Here is a 16,861-nt window from a genome sequence, read left to right as displayed (position 1 = left end):
CAAATTAAGGAAATACACGTCTTTAATATCGTTTCAAATGACTTTGTTGACCAATAATGACCAGCAGTTTTGTTTTATCAAGTACATTTAAAACAAGTGGTGCAATTTCTAAGTCATAACCATTATATTCTGAGCAGTATGTCAGACAAGGATGATGTCTGATGACCGGGGGTGGGGGTTCATTGTTGGAACGATTTAAAGGAGCACCAATCTTTAATGACATGCTGATGTACTGCATTAGCATAATACCTCTAAATCCGAATGATCTGTGGAACTGAAGCATCTATCAATGATGAATAGTAAGCTGTGCCAGTGCAGACTAAATATAGTTGATCCGGTGAAGTTCTCAGACAGGGATGGAGTTTAATCCTGAGACTCCAGCCCCTCCTGCCCATCAGGGAGACCTGCTCTAATTTTGTCTGTCATCTGTAATACTGTACTGAAAACCTCTCATCTGGTCTCACCACTTCTCTTGTAACAGGGTGAGTTATGGGGGATTAAATAGGTTAACAAAAGTACATTAAATATTGATGTTTTCAGAAATCCATATATATATATATATATATATATATATATATATATATATATATATATATATATATATATATATATATATATATATATAGGCTCAGTTTCACACTTTTGTTTCAATGTCCTCATTTCTGTGTGACAGATACAAATTGTGTTATTTTTACATATATAAATATTTATTCACTCTATTGTTTGATATCAAAATGATGAATTACATCAGGGTGAATTCACATAATATCTATGATGAAACATTTACTAACAGTACTAACTGTCTCATAGCATTTGTCACTGCCCGGTGTGAGTCGAGTGTAGATTTAAGTCGTGCATATCAGCAACCCTAATACTGTCTGCCTTTTTGTATGTTTTTTTTATTTTATTTTGTCCCAGATATAATACATTTGAGACTGAAGTCAGATCTTTGAAAAAATACTCAAAAGCACACGCTGACAACCCTGCTCTAATTACGGATTAGAGGATTTAAGGAAAAGAATAAATGAAAATTTTAAACTGCTGATTTGTGTCATCTGGAAGTAAAACTGAAATGAGGGAGGGAAACGGCCACCTTATTATTTAATTGCAGCAATTCAGTAACAAGGCAGATATGCCGTATTTGTGTGGACAGGACAATATCTCATCAGAGAGTTTTAAAGAGTAGAAAAATAAATAATTATACCTGTTATCCAAAACAGGCCTAGGTCATCATGGATATAAAAATATTCTGAAAGAGAGAGGTACACAAATAAGTAGATGAACACAAAATAACAGTCTTTTTTTTACTGATGCATTGTGGGACAAATAAACTCACCTATGGTGGTGAACCAGGGGTCTACTTCCCATGGTACATAGCCCAGGATAGGAGGGAAGGCACCACAGTTGGACTCAGACACGTAACCTTGTGTTGTAACTGGAGGGTTTGTTTCATTTGGACGGAATAGGGCCTTTAAAGGGGCGTAGACATTGTATCTTACCCCAGATATACAGCCTATGAAGCCGGGAGCGTTATGCCTCTGGATCTCATAGTCAATGTCACCAACCTCTGAAAGAGCAGATGAAAACAATTAAACATAAATACAGTTCCACTACTTAAAATAATGAATGTATTATAGGTCCCATGGCATGACAATTTCACTTTATGAGGATTTTTAACATTAATATGTATTTCCACAGCCTGCATATGGTCCCCCAGTGGCTAGTAATGGTGATGGGTGTAAACCGAGCCCTGGGTATCCTGCTCTGCCTCTGAGAAAATGAAAGCTCAGAAGGGCTGATCTAGAACCTTGCTCCTTATGAGGTCATAAGCCAGAAGGTTACCTCCCTTTTCTCTGATTTGCCCGCCAACAGAATATGGCCCACCCATGAGAGAGAGAGAGAGACATCATGGCTTTCAAATAAACAAAGTTGCAGTTGGTTGAGGCCACACCTCCACCCTCCAAATTAGATATTTACCCATTACTCTGCCCAGGAACATGGACTTTGGAGAGTCAAATCTGGCGTCCTCCACTAAGGTTATCTTTTCAACTATGGGCTCCATGTAGTCGACCTGTGGGCAAAATCAAGGGTTTTGTTACCTTAAGAGCAACGCTAGCTGTTTTCCCTTTTCCAGTCTTTATGTTTAGCTAAGGTGGGTGCACAACAGTTTGGGATTTTTCCAGGAATAATATATAATTTCTTAGAACCATAAACCACAGATCAGGATTGACACAGTGACAGCAGTAGTGGCATGAACCTGTGTTTTGATGGTTCTGTTGTGTCTGGTTATGTTGACATAGTGCGGGTATCCATCCGCCAGGTTTCGATGAGTCAACTGGTACTTGTGTGTTATGAGCCCCAGCTTATACCTCAGATCCACACTACCTATAGCAAGAAAGGAAACAAAAGACATTAACACCATCTAGTCTTTTGATAAAAAACTGTATTAGGCATTAGGCCTACATAAACTCCTGAGGTAGTTTTGTGAGAGTCTATAATCTGTGAATGAAATCAAGCTGCTGCCCTACATATGTGATCCTACTTTTAAAAAAATGTACATTCTCAGACAACATTCATACAACGGTTCTCAGACAACAATTCTCAGCTTCTCCTACCGTCAGTCTTGAGGATGATAGCAATGTAATCTTGGACAAAGGAGCTGATGTAGAGCAACACAGCTGGCGTGTGAACGGTACTGAAACTGAACTCTATGTCATCTGCTGTGTCATTGTAGCCCAGGCTGAAGTTGTCGTAATGCGGGTCAATCCAGTTGGCCCATGCTGCTTCGTCTGATATAGGCTTCTTTCGTATGTTGTATCTCAGCCACGAGCCAATCTCAAAGTGTGCTCCAATGTCTTCAGAAAAGAACATTGTGGAATTAGATATCTGTTGCAAAGTACTGATGATGCCAGTTGCTATGTGTGAAGGTTTTATCAGGGCTCTAGTTAAACATGTACACTGTAATCCCAGATTAATTTATAATCATGTAACTTTTTAGTGGTCACTATTCTTCCATGTTTAGTTAAAACCCATATTCATTACTAATTCACATTAGTTGTTTGTAATAATCACCCTATGTATGCAGTCCACAAATTATGTTAAGCAGACATAACTAAGGATGTTAAGTTTCTGTATGGGAGGGGTGGGGTCATTTAAACTGTTTTGAGCTGAAGCGATGCAAAGGCTTATGGGAATAACAAATTCTGAATGGTTTCCTTCCCAGTTAAAGTGTGTTTTAATAATTTTCCGATGAGGGTTTTGGTGTGCATTTGTGTTATCTGGGTTTTAGTTTTGCATGGTTGATTCAGTATTTATGTTTATTTACATTTATTGATGCACCATGACTGAGACCCAGGGTGAAGGATGGATGGTTTCACAGTATAAGTTATGCTTGAATGCACACAGACTGAAAATCAGGCATCTACTTCAGGTGAGTACATTTTCTGTACAAGTGCAGTGTATTTGAAAATGCTATGCAAAACTTTGATACGGAGCTATGTTAGATTGGAGCGTGTTTGTTGGATAAATTGCTTTTGGAGTCAAATTGTCATAAAGGAAACACAATATTCTATATGAAGTGTAGCTTCCTTCATTTTATTATAGAATATAGTATATATTAGTGGCCTTATGGTTGACATTTGTAATTTTTATTTGCATGTAAACAGTGCGTAGTTTCTTATCCTGGATGCCAGCTGAATTCAGCCCACCCACATTTGAGGTTTGGGAACTTGTGGAGCAACTATGCTCAAACAAGAGCTGCTAGGACCAATCAACTTGTCAGGTCAGGCTTTATACGATGATGGAAAGATGATGAACGGCAATGTAATGGTGAACGCGAGCAGGCCAGTTGGATTGCCCCACCCATGCTCATATGATGGTTCTCTCAAGATCCTGCAGCTATGGATTGCTTGTAAATGATTGTAATTCACCATGTGTTGTATATGCTATGGTATTATTTTATGATACATCCGAAGGATGTACGAATGCTGTAAAGCCTGTAATGTCGATTAATAACAATTCAAACATTAGCGTTTTCCAAACTAGTAGCTAACATAAGCAGTAGCTAGCAGTTGAGATCTGTTGACAACTATGTGTTGCTCAACATACTTCCCATACTCCGTTGCTCTGATTGGTTGTAGGTCTATCCAATTGAGTGCAGAGTCATTTTCGGTTGAAACACGCCCCTTAATCACAGCCCAATGGAGCAGTATCAGATTCATATTCTGGCCAGAATCTGAGTAGGATGACTTCAGGCTAGTAGTTTTAGTCTCCCCCCGTGAAAAATTCTTAGTAACAAAACTTGTTGAGCGTCCAAATGATACAAGCCTTCCGTGAAAGCGCCCCACCCGCCACCCCTCCTTAATGCAGTTGCTATTAACCAACAAGGACACAGAGGATTAAAGATGCATGATGGACTCGTCACAAGAGGTAATTATCTTCACTCAATTTCGATGAGAATTACAGAGAGAGTTTTGTGGAGCTGATGGTCTTATTTAGCTTTCAAATCATTTGGCGATGGCTTGAATGTACGTTCTCAAAATATAAAAAAGTTACGCACTAAAGCTTTAACTTAACATGCTTATTTTGGACAACATGATTCCAGAAAGAATTGTTTATGTGTACTTAGCATTTTCTTATCAGGTCATAACTAATGTAACTAACTGTAAACTAGATTTGTATACTACAGTGTTTCTCAAATGGGGGTACTTTGGAGTATTGCAGGGGGTACAGGAGATTTCTTTAAATATGTTCTAAAAATATTAGTCATGAACAATTTCCTAAAAAAAGTACTATAATAATAAATTCAATAAGTCATGGAATTTAAACATTTGAAGTTGCATTTTAGTGTTTTTCAGTTTCAAAGTTGTTGTTTAGTCAATCACAGTGGTGGAGCAGCGCTGTAAGCGCAGTCAAGTAAATCGGAATAACAGTAAAACTCACCTTTATGGCAGTAGAAACCATCAAAAGCTGTGTTGTTACAGTCACAAGTGTAGCAAGCATAGCCTTCAATACACTGGCCGCCGTTTCGGCATGGTATGGTAGCATTGAGACATTCTCCAGTACAGTTCCTTCTTATACCCTGTTCTTCATTTACTTTCCCCTCTAAATCAAGAGGAACGCCGTTCATCCGCAACCCTCGAAGACACCCCAAGAAAGGTCTCAGGGTGCGGTTGGCTGCACCTAATACACAGAATACTTTTATCAGTGGTTATTCATATTTTATCAATGTTTAAAGAGGATACATTAAGTGCACTGTATGTCATGTTCAGCTCAGGCAACCTACCTACTAGGACAGGATGAGTAAACTTCATGGTGACAAAAGTCTGACCTGGAAAACGTGTGACAGCCCACGGCTGATAATCAACCTTGATGCGGGCCAGCTTCACGTTAAGCTCAGCTTGAACAAAGTGCCACTCGTTGTCATTAAGTGGCACCGGTGAGCGTAGAGTCACATTAAGGATGCCATCACCAACCATAAATATAAACGCAAGGTTGTGGGTGGCTGAATGAGAAAAGAAGACATAGAAACAAAAAATTGCAGTAATTATTAGATGCATCTTTCAGTTTAATTAGGTGAATAGCTCCCTGATAGCAGATCCACTCACTATTCAGCTCTATTCGTATGAAGTTTCGAAGTTGGTCATCAGAGTTCTCCAAGAAGACGCCATGGTCACGATAGGTTTTGAAATGGAAGGAGATATCAGCGCTGGTGCCTGGCCTGAAGGTGGGGAAGGTTATGTAGGTGGGCTTGGTGAAGGCTATGGTGTTCCAGATGTTTCCTGTGAAAAAAATTGAAATTGAACAACAACAAAAACAAGTCTCAAGTCTTCAGCAAAGCTGAACATCACTGTGTGAGCACAACCAATAATATTTAAGCTTACTGTCGCCGTGGCAGCGGAGGGGCCCAACGGTAAATTGTGCTTCTGAGCCAGTCCTGTTGGTGTCCCCAACTACCACCTTCTTCACAGGCAGATGGTCTCTAAAGTCCAAGTAGCCCTTATCGGAGTACCTGAAAAGCCACAGTGGAGATGTAAAGATTTCATCGTCAGTGTCACAGATGAAAGCTAAACCTGCACCATGTACAGTACCCCTTGCTCACCATTGTCTGTAGTCAGCATCACAGTTACATTGAAACTTGGGATCGGTGCAAGTTTGGTTGATAGCGCAGCCACACATTTGGACCTCTCTGAACGTTCCACCCCAGTAATAGTGACTCTCATTGTTACGACCAATCCAGTAACCAAAAGGTCTTCCATCTATTTTGAGAAAGTAATGGTGTGTTAGTTTACTATTGTTCTTGTTTTCCATGATCACACAAGCAAATTAATAAGCGGACTACTCCCACTTACTGGGGGTGTTGAGTAGACGGGATTTGTAGCAGGAGTAGTCGATCCACTGCTCACAGTACACGGAGGTGTTGGCTAGAGCAGTGACTTCATCCCAGGAGGCGTTCCAGTAGTTGACATCTCCTATATACGGCCGGTCTATGGAACTTCCAGTCACCTTGGTACCGTCCACACGGTCATTCAGAATCACTGTCCAAGCTTTATATGCTGTGACAGATATAGGTCATCATAGTGATTAAATGAAGGAGGGAATATTAATCTAGGAAGAATGAAAAGCAATTGGCTTTCTTATAAGACTGTGAACAGAAAGGTTAGAAATAGAAAATGCACATTTTGCTAACACCCACAACAGCTAGACCTATCTTGTTTTTCAAACTCTTTTAATATCCGATGACATTTCAGTACACATTTCTCATAACAGGAACACAATAACCTGACCCCCCGACTTTTCATTAAGAACCCAAATAGGATCGAGCAAACACTGAACACAGTGCTAATAAAGCTGTTTTTTTATAAGTGACAAGGATTACTTACATTTCATTTTGCAGTACACTTGAAATGGTTTCAGCGGTCCACTGAGATCAGGATCGATGGTGTAGTTTCCAGACCAATACTTGCCACTGAGTCTGTAAGCCTCGCATGACTCTTTATAAACCGCTGTTCGAGAAGGGAGATGATCAATTTGTTATTATTAGGACAAAATATAGTACGGGTCAAATGTAATCTAAAGAGATACTTATTACAGTGATAGCATCGTCAGCCAGCACTTACACATGTGACACACTTCTCCTTTATAGCCTGTGTTCTCACACAGACAGATAAAGTCATCCCAGGACTGGATGCATCTGCCTTCATGTTCACATGGATTTGGATTGCATCTATAAACAAAAATGTTTAGTGTGTCATTTTCTTTCTTTCTCAATTTTCTCTGTTTGTTGTTTCTTTTTGTGTGGTATAGGAAGTGAACTTTACTATGAGATGATGACATCACTCTAATGACTAACAAGTCAGTGCCAGATGTTTCACAAACATTTTTAATGAGATCACATTACTTGACAACACCATAAAAGAGCTAAGACAATAATTCCTATAGTTCTGAAAATGAATCATTATGGGAATGTGTGTATTTTATAGTTTGATAAGTATACATAATGTGCAACTTTACAAGTCAAATAACACAATAAGATTGTTTTGTCTGTTTCCTCATGCAATTACACTTATATTACTGAAATGATACATTTTATGCTACATATTGTAAGTTAGGTGATATTTCCTACCTGTCAGTGATGCCACAGGTGCCCAACAACAGCTCAGCATAGCGCCCCCATTGTCGTTGCAGAATAATGTCAATATCAAGCTGTTCGTTGTCAATGAAGATATGTTGCATGCAACCATGAAAGCGGTTCAGCTTAGTCTCGCACTTCCTTATTGTGTTATTGGTTTTTGGACAACCTGAGCGCAGGAAAGTAAATGTATGAATTGGACAGCACAGATTTGTAATAGTTGAATTCAGGAGTTCTCAGCAATTGTTTTAAGTCCTCCCTTCACCTCCAAAAAAGTAGCGGTCTCCCGTCCGAATTGTGAAAGGGTTGGTGATCTTTAGTGGAGAGCCTTCCTCCTCATCAATTGTGAGCGTCAGCAGGCTGTCTCTGGCTGCCAAATCCACTGAATGCCAGTAACCATCATTTAGCCGGTATCCTAGAGATTGGAGAAATGCCTGTCATGCTACTGTATGTTTCTACAATCAGTTTCAGTATAGAGATCAGATGCACCCATTGCTTCAATAAAGATTATGAATTTCTTGTAGTAAATCTGCCACCTATATCACCATAACTGCATGTGAAGGAAAAGATTGACAGGCATAGCAACACTAACTAAGGGGTGGTGGTTAGCGAACTGTAAATAACCTGAAGCATTTGGCATCATATGTTAAAAAATCTGCATGAGCCCACCTGCAGCAAACTGGAGTTTCTTCTTCCCAGGCTGGAATATAGTGACGTTGATCTGTCCCTCACTTAGGCCCAGCTCAAGGGCACCAAGGTCATCAGCAAATCGTGTGAACATTAGCAGCCCTGTGTAGTCCCATGAGCGAAACTTAAACTTCACAAACATACGTGGCCTCCTAAAGAAGCCTGGCACCTGCAGGTAGTTGTTGGGCCCAGCAAAAGTCATTGGTTTGAGCAGAATGTCCCTGCAGGCATAATGCATCTTTTTCTGAAGGGAAGAAAGAGAAATCAGACCTCAGTTATGGTGAAAACATTTCCAATGATTGTTATTGTATTTTCAGCATGGCACAGATAAAGTTATGTTGTTTAATAACAATGGATGGTGACCATCAGTAACAGTGTACTAGAATGCAGTATAATGGTTTGTATAAAGCCCTACCTTTCGTGGGATTCGGATGTCAGGTTCATCTCTCTGAGCCTTGTCAATGATGTTGATGCCATTGATGAAGACATTCTCCAGACAGCCCCGGAAATTTGGTGTACTGGGCAGGTGAGGCATATTTTGCTCTATGACACCTCCTACATACAACTAGGAGAAGGGTATGAAGGCCCTCAGTCATCATTATTTACCAGAAAATCAAGGCATAAATGAATATTTTAAATACATAGTTTAGAAGTTGCCTTCAAGTTGTAAGTGAAATGCATTTGGAAGTATCCTCATAAGAAGCATCAGGGAATGTATTCAGCATACAGCTAAGTAATCTTTTCCTTTAATTATCACAGCTTTCAGTTTAAATTTTATCTTGTAATACAAATACATATGAAGTACCTGCGTATCCAGATCCAGGTGTGTAAACTCTCCTTTGCAGATGGCTGTGACTGTGTGACTGTCCACTGTGAAGTTCACCTGTCGACCATAGCGCTTGATGGTGACATAGTGCCAGTGTAGATTATCAAGAAGGCTGCCAGCAGTTAGTGTAGTTCGGCCATCAACTTTGTGTATTACACTGCTTCCTGAAAAACAAAGGACAGGGGGATTAAACATGAAAACCAGTCAGCTCAAATCAGCTCTAAGTAATGTAACAATGCGAGAAAATGCTAAGCGGCAGGTCTCCAGCCAACAATCTAACCAGCAATATTACTATCTCTAACCCCAGAACACTCAGCTTTTTGTCAGTATTGAGAAAAGCCCATTTCTTTATGAGACGAATGCTATGGTCACAAATGCCAATATTTTATTCACCCATGACTCTACCACATGATCCTTTCCGGAAATTTCCACTTTATGGGGTGCCCCTGTAGGCCTAATAAAAACAATGTCAACTATATTAATCTATATTTATTTATTTAACAAACAACTCAGGCTGTACCTAGGCTGATGTGCAGGTAAAGGCGGCCTCTCTTCAGCTCCAAGGTGAACAGGTCTCCTTGAATCCCTTCACTGTGTAACAGCAGACCATCCTGCTCCAGAGTCTTAAAGTTTATGGCGATATGGTCTTGCAGTGTACGAGACCTCTTCTCTGGGTACATGTAGACCACTGAGTCGTCCCCGTTGTACTGTAGCACATAAGAATCTGCAGACAAAGTTTCAAAATATAATTCTAAAATCCCTACAGAGGATGTGACATGCATTTCAGGATTAAATCTAATGTAGCATTTTTTGAGAGTTGTAAAGATTATCTTGGTGAATTCTGCATGGCACATTTCCTGGAACTCGTCAGATGGGTTTGCATTCAGCTAGAGTTTGATATTCCTGACCATGAATCAAGTAATACTGCGCTTAGTCATCTATTAACTAAGCACAAATTGTAGCATATTTAGATTTAATGACACATTATTAAATGATTAAGCAATAGGATTGTAGAATTTCCCTGGATGTGAATCCGAGAGTCCATCAGTCAGTTTTACCATAAGGGCAGCCAAACAGCTCCAGCCTCACACCGATCTTCCCTCCATTCTCTGTGTTCCACGCCAGAGGCAGCAGGCGTATGTGTTTAGCAGTAAACGCGTAATGGAAGACATTCCTCTTTATCTGATAATAATTCCAGTTTGCAGGCAGCGTCTGCAAACAAATGAAGGCGAGAAATAGGGAAAAGAGTTATTGAGACACTGCAATGGTGTTATGGCCTTATTATAGGACTGGAGAATGAACTGATGATGAGATTAGCTTTGTCAGTGTTGAAAGCGAGAATATGCTGTGCTGTCTTTGTTTCAGTGCCAGTGACAATAAATTTAATAGAACACCCATTTACTGGAGAATCGTCTGTAAAGATTACATTTGACTATACTCCTAGCCTCATCCCTGTTATGGCCCTCATCCCACCTAAATCAGCCGGTATCAGTGACACCTACAGAGTTTCCTCCATCCATGATGTACGGTGTCCAGGAGTCTGGTCGGTCTCCATAGAGCAGTGTGTACTTGGTGATCCAGTCATATGAATTAAATGTCCCCTGGGTGGCAATGGCCACCAGTCGATATTTCCTGCCCAGGTTTACTTGCAGCCATGGCTGTCTGTCCCTGGGGGATGGGGACCAGCCACTGCTGCCTGAGGCGGAGGAGGAGAAAGAGGATTGTTTGACTAGAGGGGTCACAGACACAGTTTGACTGGGATGAAATCATGTCCAAAACAATTGTGATATCAACTGAATTTGTAATTTATGGCAGCCATTTGAAACTTCTGTTAAATTTGGGGTGGAGAACTTGAATGAGCTGGTATAGTTCAACTACTGTATTGTTTGTTTGTTTGTCTGGGATTGGACAAGCCTTTAGTATTTTGCAGTTTAGACCCTATATACAACTAACTTTTTTAGCTAATTGTAGCCAATTACTCATACTGTAGGCCTCTATCTGTTGGCTCATAAGAAAATTCCCACAGTCTCTCTGATTGTTCCTTCAATTGCTAGTTTTTGTAATCTGAGGTCCTTATTTCTGTTCTACAGTGACAGTAGATTATATGCACCCTCACTCTGACATATCTCCATTTAGTGCATGTAAAGGTACTGAGCATGTGTGTGTAATTCAGGCCTGTGTGTAATGTTTGTAAAAACAATTGTGTAATTGGAATTTCCCTTAGCGGGATTAATAAAGTATACATTATTATTACATAATGTTTAGGATCCCTAAAGAGTTTAAGTAGTCTCCACCGGTGGCATACGGATACTGCAGTATCTGGAAGTTGTTGTTTTTTGCCCCCATGTGAATACCCTTTGTTACGATGGGCATTAGAACTGTAAAACACAGGTGGAACTAATAACATTAATGTGCCTGCACACCGAAATGCACCCAACTTGTTATATTAGTTAGATTAGTAAAAACTGCCATGAGAAAAGTCTGTAAAATGAATGTTTTAAAAACATGGATGATCTCAACATTACTTACCATACAATTTGGCAAAATTGGCAGAGTAAAGAAAGTTGTATCTGGAGGAGGCCAGGAAGGAAGAGGCATAAAGCCCAGAGATCAGTGGATCAACGCATTCTCCTGCAGTGAAAATCAGGATGACACCAAGGTCAGGAGTTATTAAACCTCATCGTTATGCAGCTTAGACACATTACTTTCACAGTGATACGGTTGGGCAACAAATACTGGCAAATCTGTGCAGCTTGATAAAAAAAAAAATAGCAGTTTAATGAGAGGCTACTGCATGCTCCATTATACATGAAATACAAATGTGGTCAGATCAATCCAATTAAATTCAAAGCACAGCACAAATACATTTAGATTTCTGCTGGAAAAAGTATACAGATAGTGAGGTCACAGATTCATATTTCACAGTCGAACAAATTTCCTAAATAGCCCGCTTACAAGGTGGTGGACCAAGACTTATAAATCTAACTGTCCTGACATCTACTCTGAGCGTGCATCAACTTTGCATCTTCATTTCTCCACAGGATGGGTGGGACGAGCGGTGAAATATGAGACTGACAGCTACTGATTATGCACGCTATCTCTGACATAAACTACTGTGAATGTCATGAGGTTACACAACACCCCCTTAAGATTATAAACGTGGTCTTCTCTTGTGCTTTTTGGTGTTGCAGAGGCAGAATAAAAATTGTGCTGCGTCACATGACTGTAGCTGTGTGTACGTGCTTGTGTGATTTCTTGAAAAAAGTACTTGCAGTTTCATGCGTAGGAAAGTCAAAGGCTAACTGAGAACGTCTCTTTGTGATGTTGCGTTGCTATTCTGTATGTGGTTATGAGACTGGACTGATAGGACCAGCACCCATCTGATCAGACTCGCTCCTCAAGCCACGGCTATTAAAACTGACCATAATTCTACCTAATCTTGCTTGTGTCACTGCTGAGGATATATGTGTGATGCCCTCACTTCTAGCTGCAAGAGAAAAACTGGCCAATTTTAAGTGCCAAAGTGTGTTCTTTAACAGTCCCAAAAGAATAATATAAATAGGCTAAAAACTAGAGATGGATTGAGTTTTAATTGAATGTGAAAGTAGGCAGAAACAAAGAAATTACTTTTAATCTCAGTGTGCGCAGGACCAATCACTGTAAAATAAAATAAAAAATAAGGTAAATGGAAGTATTTCCAATCTGCCCTTCCTTTTCTTCCTTCCTTATCAGTATAATATTCTCTAAACTTCTGGAGTTGTTAACTTAACAAGAGTTCTGGCATTGTAATTCGTGTTCTTACAACTACAAAGGTCATGAAGCAAAGGATAGAAAAGGCATTAAAAAGTGCTAGAAACAGATGTCGTTAGTAGAATTAGTATGCAGGCTGCAGGTGAGAGCAAGATGAGAAAGGGTGCTGCATTAAGTCACATTTTAAATAACTTTGTCAAAGAGCAGAAGGCTGAGTGATTATAGTAAATTCTGCAAAAATGACCTTAAAAAACACGTGAAACATCTGTAAGTGATGACACAGCACAAATACACCATTTTCTGCCTCATCTGGTAATACTGAGTTTGTCCCATGAGCACCAGTTCTATCACATGTCATGCAAGGACACACTGCACATTCGGGTGCAGTAATGTGCTGAGCAAGTGAAATGTGACCTTGACTTTCTGCCACTGAGTGCCTCTCTCAGAGGCTTTCTCACCATCCTTATCATACAGAATTCCCTGCTATGCTGCAGATGATCGATAACAGATCTCTTCTGCGTTGCTCCAAACTAAAATATTTAAAAGAGTGATGCTGCAGTTACACAGGGAAAGCTCAATTGCTACCAATAGCTCAAGGTGTATTGATTAGTTTAATTCTTAATTTAGTAGTAGGAGGAGAGTTTGACTTTAAATTGGGAGAGCAGCTCCATCCCAGCCTACAGCAGGTTAACCCAGGCCATTTAGCTCCTCCTCATGACAAGACTACCACGCATGCTTCGTTTCCCTTACTCTGAGTCCTCTATCTTTTAATCTCCATTCCAACTCTGAAAATCAGCCACTTTTTCTTGCTCTCACGGCGTCCCATTCCCTCACACTGTCTCTGATCATCTTGCCATTTGTTTTTACTTTTACTCTCTGTCTCTCTTTCCCGAAGTGGGCGTTGTCGTGATGCAGTAGCTAGCGTGTACCTGAAGCCTATGCAGAACATCCAGTCACCAGGTTTTCACCCCTCTCCTTGTGATCCTGCTTTCCCCCCTCCCTTCTCTGCACCACACAGAGTAGTCTCTTTCTCTATTCATCACTTAGGGAGTGGGGAACAGTGTGGTTGTGTAAAGCTCTAGCACCATGCTTGCTGAATCATCAGTTTGCTGTAAGGGTGGGCTGGTCTGTCTAGGCTGACACATCATTACTGCTGGTTACATACAGCATGCAAAGAGGTGCCTCCTCTGCCTGTCTCTAGCCTGTGATGCATGACTGCTGAGGATTCAGACAGCAAACCCTATATGTGCACTGATGTCAACTGAATGCATATTACCACCAACAATATATCTATAAACTGCAACAGAACAACACATAGATGTAGTAAAGTATAGCATGCTCTGTTAAAGGGGTTTATATAAATCATTCATGCCAAGGCAGGCAACGCAGTGGGTGGTGTCTGACTACTGCCAGAGATAAAGACCCAAACCATGAAGGACATCAGAATCGCATTTGGACTTAAATTCAGATCTCAAACTGCTTTATTTGCTGTCTAAAAGAACAAAACAATGGCGTGTGCACACATATCAACGTGTGCTTCCTTCGAGACATCAATTCCCCTCACATGGACCAAACTGTCTCCTGCTGCCCAGGCTGTAAAGCTTGACAGAATGCACAAATCATAAACTTGAGATTGATGCACGTGCATCACAGCCTCCTAAATAAAAGACACACCTTAATAAGTGAGTGTTGGCCTCACCCTACCCTGGCTCTCTGTGCTCTGGGATCTGAGGCTCCATTTTAATCTAGCAGAGCTCGGTTTTGCCTTTCCACAGAGGAGACATACAGACGGCCTGGCCTTCAAAAAAGTACCAGCAGACTCTAAAACCAGCTAAACCCACAGGCCCCCATTTGCTGGTTAGAATTCAGTGATCCAAAGACGTTTAGAACTCCCACTCAATTGCAGACTTTGCTGTTCATTCACTTTTAGTTCTTTCAACACCATGTACCTCCCAGCCTACCATGTGACAGGACAGCAGCATGGCCTCCTATGCAAGCTATTTTCAGTAAATGTTATTTCCCTACAATAACTTAACAGAAAGAGCTCCAAAAAGTGCACATTACATATGTAAAGAGGATCCACATTTACACCCAGAACTATAAACCTGCTAAAGCTTGTGTTGGACCAAAATACAGTTGTGAGTATAAGAAGTCAAATGACAAAGCATTCCTCCTCCCTGATCTCCCACTGATATCACAAACTACTGACCCATACAATGGCTGTTTGGGGTTAATTAACAGTCAAGACCTGTGAGGTCATCATGACACTGACATCATACATAATGCTTATTAGTATGCATACAGGCTCTGTGATAGAAAGGTAGGCTATCACAATCCAATTTAGCCCCAAACACAGCATCACCACACGACTGCCCACTGATCTCAGAGTGAGTAATGATTTCCCTGCCAGGTGAATCCACGCTCGTCGTGGGGAAGATGGAGGGATTTATTTTTGGGCTTCCCAAAAAAAAAGTACTGCAGTGGGCTGGTCCCGCTCAGAACACTGTGCCCTGCGCTCTCAACCGCCACTTTGGAAAGGTGTTCAGCGGATTTTCACCCAACAACAACATACACGTTCAAAGCCATTCGGAGATTATTATATTAGAAACCAAATAGACTTCCGAGCAGTAACGTGCTCTACAAAGAAAACGAGTGCCACACCGTGCATAAACTTGCGTGCTGGCTGGGAGAAAGCACTGCAATGCAGACAGTGCGATGGGGACAACCATGCGCACCTTCTGCCGGACCGACGCGGTTTGCTTTTTTCTGTGATCCCACCAAGCAATGCTTTGCTGAAATTACATAAACCAAGACAAGCAGTGGAATGTAATAATCTATGTTTGAAGGCTGTCTGATTTTATCACAACGTGTGCTGTTGCCCTTCAACGATCCCAACACCTCAGGCTACATTTTGCCCAACAGTGGTATTTTCCATTTATCAACGAATGTTATAATGCAACTTTTTCAAAGCATATATGACCAGACTCTAAACAATATGCAGATAAGGCATGTATACACACTTTGAATTATTTTAATAATATTCTAGCAGAAGATAATAGATGAACAATTGCTGTTTTACAAGACTTACGTGATGAGCAATGTTGAAAACCCAAAAATAAGAGGCATATGCTCAGTATTTTGCAAGTCATCCTTCACTTAGGACACGTTTCTCCGCATATGCTATGTTAATTGGATCGTAGATTGTTCTGGAGCATCCTCTCAGCCCCCTTTCGCCCAACTTTAACTCGCGCAGATCCAACTCCTCTTCCCGGGATTTCGGGCAGCCTCTACCGGGTCGGGGACGCGCATCGGATGCTGATGCTGGTGCTGCGCTTGGCCGAGAGCGCGCACTTCTTCTTTAATTTCCTTAAAATTGTTTCTTTCACATGAACCTCATGTAATGATGTGGCTCCTGCATGATATCATTCAACATATTTGTAAAGTAGCAGAGAGCTTGTAGGCCAGTTGGGAGTGGGGTTCTTCAGCGTCCTCTCCGCAGGAGTCTGGATGCAGAAGAGACTGGAAGGGAGGAAGGAAAAAAAAACAACTTTGTTGGTCCACCGCAGAACGAAAGTATTTTTTCCAAAACAATTATTAAAGCTCCAAATAAGTCTTGTGGAACTGGTCAAAAACAACAATTTCCATCTAGGATGAGGTCATGTCACCAATGCACCAACGATGTATTCCTCTTCTTCATGTTATCCTTTGGTACACTTTTCGTGGCTGCCAACTAGAGTGCACTGCATGAGCTAGTGAGGAGATGTTTAAGTCTTTCTCTCCAGCAACGCACATCTAAACTTGAACCTCAAAATAGAATGGAAGTCCTTGATATCCTGTGTCAGCAGGAGGACTATATAGAATGACAATCACAGCAGGCTGCACAGTTTTGTAGGTTGTCTGTTTGACCTTGTCCAGGAGCTCTGTCCATGCCAGTGCATTCACAAACATGCCCAGAGAAGAACAGGTTA

At 40.8% G+C, this 16,861-nt stretch overlaps 1 protein-coding gene across 3 annotated transcripts in view; it reads right to left on the bottom strand.

Annotated features, from left to right (window-relative positions):
* cntnap1 (contactin associated protein 1) overlaps positions 1-16,861 on the bottom strand; it is a 22,051-nt gene extending 5,190 nt beyond the window's left edge. For 2 of the 3 annotated variants that reach the window (XR_004659510.1, XM_034893108.1), the window contains exons 1-22: positions 15,982-16,861; positions 11,673-11,774; positions 10,646-10,839; positions 10,202-10,355; positions 9,664-9,867; positions 9,123-9,307; positions 8,733-8,882; positions 8,300-8,561; positions 7,896-8,045; positions 7,625-7,799; positions 7,119-7,225; positions 6,882-7,004; positions 6,351-6,554; positions 6,101-6,257; positions 5,883-6,010; positions 5,607-5,780; positions 5,285-5,503; positions 4,942-5,181; positions 2,616-2,855; positions 2,258-2,385; positions 1,978-2,071; positions 1,488-1,567 (exon numbers count right to left, since the gene is read on the bottom strand). Coding sequence is in view for 2 of the 3 variants with exons in the window: in XM_034893108.1 (XP_034748999.1) it covers positions 1,488-1,567; positions 1,978-2,071; positions 2,258-2,385; positions 2,616-2,855; positions 4,942-5,181; positions 5,285-5,503; positions 5,607-5,780; positions 5,883-6,010; positions 6,101-6,257; positions 6,351-6,554; positions 6,882-7,004; positions 7,119-7,225; positions 7,625-7,799; positions 7,896-8,045; positions 8,300-8,561; positions 8,733-8,882; positions 9,123-9,307; positions 9,664-9,867; positions 10,202-10,355; positions 10,646-10,839; positions 11,673-11,774; positions 15,982-16,042 (3,531 nt within the window). In the remaining variant the exon portion in view is untranslated. Of the gene's footprint in view, positions 1-1,204; positions 1,250-1,336; positions 1,568-1,977; positions 2,072-2,257; positions 2,386-2,615; positions 2,856-4,941; positions 5,182-5,284; positions 5,504-5,606; positions 5,781-5,882; positions 6,011-6,100; positions 6,258-6,350; positions 6,555-6,881; positions 7,005-7,118; positions 7,226-7,624; positions 7,800-7,895; positions 8,046-8,299; positions 8,562-8,732; positions 8,883-9,122; positions 9,308-9,663; positions 9,868-10,201; positions 10,356-10,645; positions 10,840-11,672; positions 11,775-15,981 lie in introns of all 3 variants that reach the window. The other variant, XM_034893107.1, reaches the window with a different exon arrangement.

The sequence above is a fragment of the Etheostoma cragini genome, chromosome 15 (genome assembly GCF_013103735.1).
Source record: "Etheostoma cragini isolate CJK2018 chromosome 15, CSU_Ecrag_1.0, whole genome shotgun sequence".
In the NCBI taxonomy this organism is placed as follows: Eukaryota; Metazoa; Chordata; class Actinopteri; order Perciformes; family Percidae; genus Etheostoma; species Etheostoma cragini.
The sequence above is the reverse complement of the archived record's forward strand: the minus strand, read 5'-3'. Positions and strand labels throughout refer to the sequence as shown.